Source organism: Manacus vitellinus, unplaced genomic scaffold (assembly GCF_001715985.3).
Source record: "Manacus vitellinus isolate BGI_N305 unplaced genomic scaffold, ASM171598v3 scaffold_58_pilon, whole genome shotgun sequence".
Classification (NCBI taxonomy): Eukaryota; Metazoa; Chordata; class Aves; order Passeriformes; family Pipridae; genus Manacus; species Manacus vitellinus.
The window spans coordinates 3,105,823-3,110,332 of record NW_021940671.1 but is presented as its reverse complement, the minus strand read 5'-3'; the positions used below and the strand labels follow the sequence as shown (position 1 = coordinate 3,110,332).

Genomic DNA, 4,510 nt, shown 5'->3' with positions numbered 1-4,510 from the left:
CCATCCCCGAGGCCCACAGCCTGTACGTCACCCTCATCCTCTCCGACTCCGTGCTCAACATCTTCAAGGACAGGAACTTCGACAGCTGCTGCGTCTGCGCCTGCAACATGAACATCAAGGGCGCCGACGTGGGGCTCTACATCCCCGACTCGTCCAACGAGGACCAGTACCGCTGCACCTGCGGCTTCAGCGCCATCATCAACCGCAAGCTGGGCTACAACTCCGGGCTCTTCATCGAGGACGAGCTCGACATCTTCGGCAAGACCTCGGACATCGGCCAGGCCGCGGAGCGGAGGCTGATGGTCTGTCAGAGCGGCCTGATGGCGCAGATGGGAGAGGGAGCCAGGAGGAGCCAGGAGCCCCCCATGAGCCTCCTGCTGCTCCTGCAGAACCAGCACACGCAGCCCTTCACGTCGCTGAGCTGCCTGGATTACATGTCCTCCAACAACCGGCAGGCGCTGCCCTGCACGAGCTGGAGCTACGACCGGCTGCAGGCCGACAGCAACGACTCCTGGGTGGAGTGTTTCAACGCCCTGGAGCAGGGCCGGCAGTACGTGGACAACCCCACGGGGGGCAAGGTGGACGAGGCCCTCGTACGAAGTGCCACCGTCCACTCCTGGCCTCACAGCAACGGTAGGGGCACAACCCCCCCTCTGACCCTGGAATTCCTTTGGATCTCGGCAGTCATGACCCGCTTAATCTCTGTGTGGGAAGTGACAGACCTGAGAACAAGCTAGAAATAAAGGAGAGTTCTGCAAGCTTTATAAATGATATCTGAAGTACCAATAATCTGGTTACATCTCAAGTACCAATAGTCCCGTTGTCCTCAGACTTTGTGGCCTAAATTGTGACAGAGTCTGTGTGGAAGTTCACAAATGTGAAGCAGAGAGGCAAAGCAAATCCAGGTATTCGGGGGAAGGCAGGATTATGGCCCTTCGTTTTTTGGAGTAGGGTAAAAGCAGTCAGCAGAAGAGAACTGCTCTGTACACGAGAGTTAGGGGAAAAAAGCGTCGAGGGAAAAATAATTATTTCATAATTAAATGTTGCCTGTTTAAAGATGCTCTGACATCTTGTGAGCTGAGCCTGGCAGCTGTAGCACTGGAAGGTGTGTGAAGGCTGTGGTGACAGCTTCACTGCAGCCGTGTTTTCAGAAAGCCCCACGTTAAATGCCCTTGGGTTATCAGAGCTGCCCAAATTCCATGGGCAGCGTGCAGAGCAGTAGGGAGGCACAATGCACAGAAAATGCTGTCCCCTCTGAAGGATTGTTGGTGTCCCTCCCTGAAGTGATGGTGCTCCTTGTCCTTGCAGTGCTGGACATCAGCATGCTCTCCTCCCAGGACGTGGTGCGCATGCTGCTCTCGCTCCAGCCCTTCCTCCAGGATGCCATCCAAAAGAAGAGAACGGGAAGGACCTGGGAGAACATCCAGCACGTGCAGGGACCACTCACCTGGCAGCAATTCCATAAGATGGCAGGACGGGGAACCTACGGTAGGTACCCTGTGGGCCAGGCCAAGTTGGAAGGAAAGCAGAGTTTCTTGGAAGTGGGTTCTTTTTTCTGGAAATGTGTTAGGAGGGGGCTCTTCATACAGCTTGGGGTCGTGGGGGGCTCTTCACATGGCTTTGTAGGGCCCTGAAAGGCATTTGAAGCACATCTCAAACAGCGTGGTGGAGGCTTTACCCTTCCAGGCTGAGGGACATTTACAGAGGGCACAAGGGGTGGGTGAGGCTCAGCCCCTATCTGAGTGTGGGGCTGGGCTCAGACTGAAGCAACTGGTGCAGGCACAACGTGAGCAGAGGGGGCTGCTAAAATCAGCCACAGCCCAACGGGGAGAGGGGCTGTGTGAGCTGTGCAAGTCCACAAAGCTCGGGGGTGCTTTCTCCACACAGGGGTTTCCTTGTTCTAAGGCTTCCCATAGTCTTAATAAGAAGTTTTGTTTTAATTATCTGTCTGTGACACCTCTGGGAAATCCAAATTGCAAACCAGATTTTGCCATGTGCACCTTTGCAGAATAAGGACTGACATTTAAATCTGTATTTCTTATTTCAGGCTCAACCAATGCAGTCTTGGTTAGTTTTTTCACTACAGCTTCATTTCCTCTCTGTTGGTATTTGATATGTTGGTGCTTTCCTTGGGGCTGGGACAACTGGGGGTGACTCACTGACTAAAGCTGTTGTGCTGGAGTACTTCTAATAATTTGTGACTTTAGGAGTTAGGATTTGCCAATTGTTACCAGAGAATAAAACCAAAATTCCCACAGAGTACGGAGCAGAGCCTTTGATGGAGAGTCAGTGAATTTTACTGAACTTTTTAATAAAGTTGAATTACATTCTGCAGAAACTACTGGGTATATTTTTGCTTGACATTTTCAGCAATATATCTTCCCCTGAGCTCGGTGTCTGGGAGTCACCCTGTTACCCTGGATAATAATCCTCTCCATGGGGACAACAAGTGCTCAGAGCACATCCTGTGGAGAGGGGTGGGAGGCAATTTATGGAACTGTGATAACTTTGTGTGGTATTATGTACCTGGGAATAAATGAGCCCGAGCTTTAGTAATTTTGCACAACCAGGTGGAGGTGGGTGAAGAACTGTAAGATCAGATTTTGTGTTTTCCTGTTATTACTTGTGACAGAACAGGAACTCCTGAGCTGTGGTTGTGGATGTGACAAAGGAAAACCAGGACATGAAGCCTCAGGAAGGGCAGTACCTGTATTCAGAGTACACTGGGAGATGTTTTATTGCAGCTTTCCAGGGAAGTCAAAGTGGTGCTTGGATCAGCTCCCTCCACTTTGGCCAACTGAACTTTGATTCTGTGACATTTCTCAAGGACAGATAAATCTCTTTTCCTTTGTGGAATATTTTTTCCAAGAAAGGGCCATGTGAGAACGTGGTTTATAGGGATGGCACACCCTTGACACACATTTCCACTCGATGACCAGACTTGCAGGAGACTCATCATGGCAAGGGATTAGCGATTCCCAGTTATTTTAACCTCTCTTCTCTCTTTATTTTCCCTTGGAAGGCTCTGAGGAGTCCCCGGAGCCTCTCCCGATCCCGACGTTACTCGTGGGCTATGACAAGGACTTCCTGACAATCTCTCCCTTCTCCTTGCCCTTCTGGGAGAGGCTCTTGCTGGACCCATACGGGGGCCATCGGGACGTCGCCTACATCGTGGTGTGTCCGGAAAACGAGGCCTTGCTCGACGGAGCCAAAACTTTCTTCAGGGACTTGAGCGCTGTATACGAGGTTGGAAACGGGAACCACGCCGAGTTATTGCTTCCCAAGTGGCCCTTCTGCCCCAGTGCATGGTCATGGGGAGAAATCTGTGTTTGTTAAAGTAACAGCTGTTTGAAGAAGGGGTTTCTCTCCTGTTGAGGGCTCTCCAGCAGTGCTGTCTGAGTCACACTGTGATTCTCTGGGTGGGTTGGGGGATGTGTTGCCACCTGCTCTTTGCAGCACACAGAGGATGTGGCAGTGGCTTTAGTGCAGCTGCAGCCTCTCAGCCATGGCCCAACCAAGGCTAAAGAGCAAGGGGCAGACTCAGGAGCTGCTTTCTCATAACTGCTAAGCTGGACATAAAGCCATTCATTGTTTTAGTGTGCAGGTGCTGTAATCCCCAGTACCTGATTCCTTACAGGATCAACCAGGTTGGAAAAGACCTCTGAGGTCATCGAGTCCAACCTGTGACCCAACCCCACCGTGTCACCCAGACCATGGCACTGATGCCACATCCATTGTGTCCCTAAACACCCCCGGGGGGGGTGACTCCACCCCCTCCTGGGCAGCCCCTTCCAGTGCCACCCGTGTCCCCCCTGTGCCCACCTGCCCCGGTTCAGCCCCATCCTGCCAGGCTCCAGCTCCACGGGCTTCTTCTCTTCAAGGACCTGGCTCACCACGGGCTTCAGGCCCTCGTGCAGGCAGGGCAGCCCCACAGCCTGCAAGGCACGGGGACACCAAATGTGTCCCCAAACATCCTGCTGGGACATGACCCAGCTCTGCACCCCGATGGCATCGTGGGGGGCACAGTGGGGACCGGGCCAATGTCCCCTCCCATGTTCACCCTCATGAACTGCTCCATGGACTTGGAGGCTGCTGAGTTGGAGCAGAACAGGGTGTTGGGATCAGCTGGAACAGCACAGAGGCTGTGGCAAGGCGGGCACAGGGTGATGCCCCAGCTGTCCCCATTTTCCCCAACCCCAAGGACATGTGGCACTTTTCCTGCTCAGCCTTGGTGGCCCCACCCTTTCCCCACATAGGCCTGGGGAGGCCTTGGCTTGGGGTTTCTCGGGGTGCAGGTGGTACCCCAGCCCTGGCACTTACTGGTCCTGGCCAGCTCATGGCTGGTGACACAGTCCGGGAGGGGCACAGCCAGCTCCTGCCCCAGGAAGGTGTTCACCAGCTTGGTGACCACGTCCTGCCGGCTCTCCCTCAAGGTCACTCCTCCAGGATGACCAGGACTGTGCCATCAGGAGGCTGTGGGGAGGGCAGAGTGGGCACGGCAAGGCCCCTG

The 4,510-nt window shown here is 53.9% G+C and overlaps 1 protein-coding gene across 1 annotated transcript in view; it reads left to right on the top strand.

Annotated features, from left to right (window-relative positions):
- MED13L (mediator complex subunit 13L) overlaps nt 1-4,510 on the top strand; it is a 92,897-nt gene that overhangs the window by 68,322 nt on the left and 20,065 nt on the right. The window contains 3 exon segments of the mRNA XM_029963293.1: nt 20-633; nt 1,309-1,488; nt 3,023-3,246. Coding sequence (XP_029819153.1) covers nt 20-633; nt 1,309-1,488; nt 3,023-3,246 — 1,018 coding nt within the window.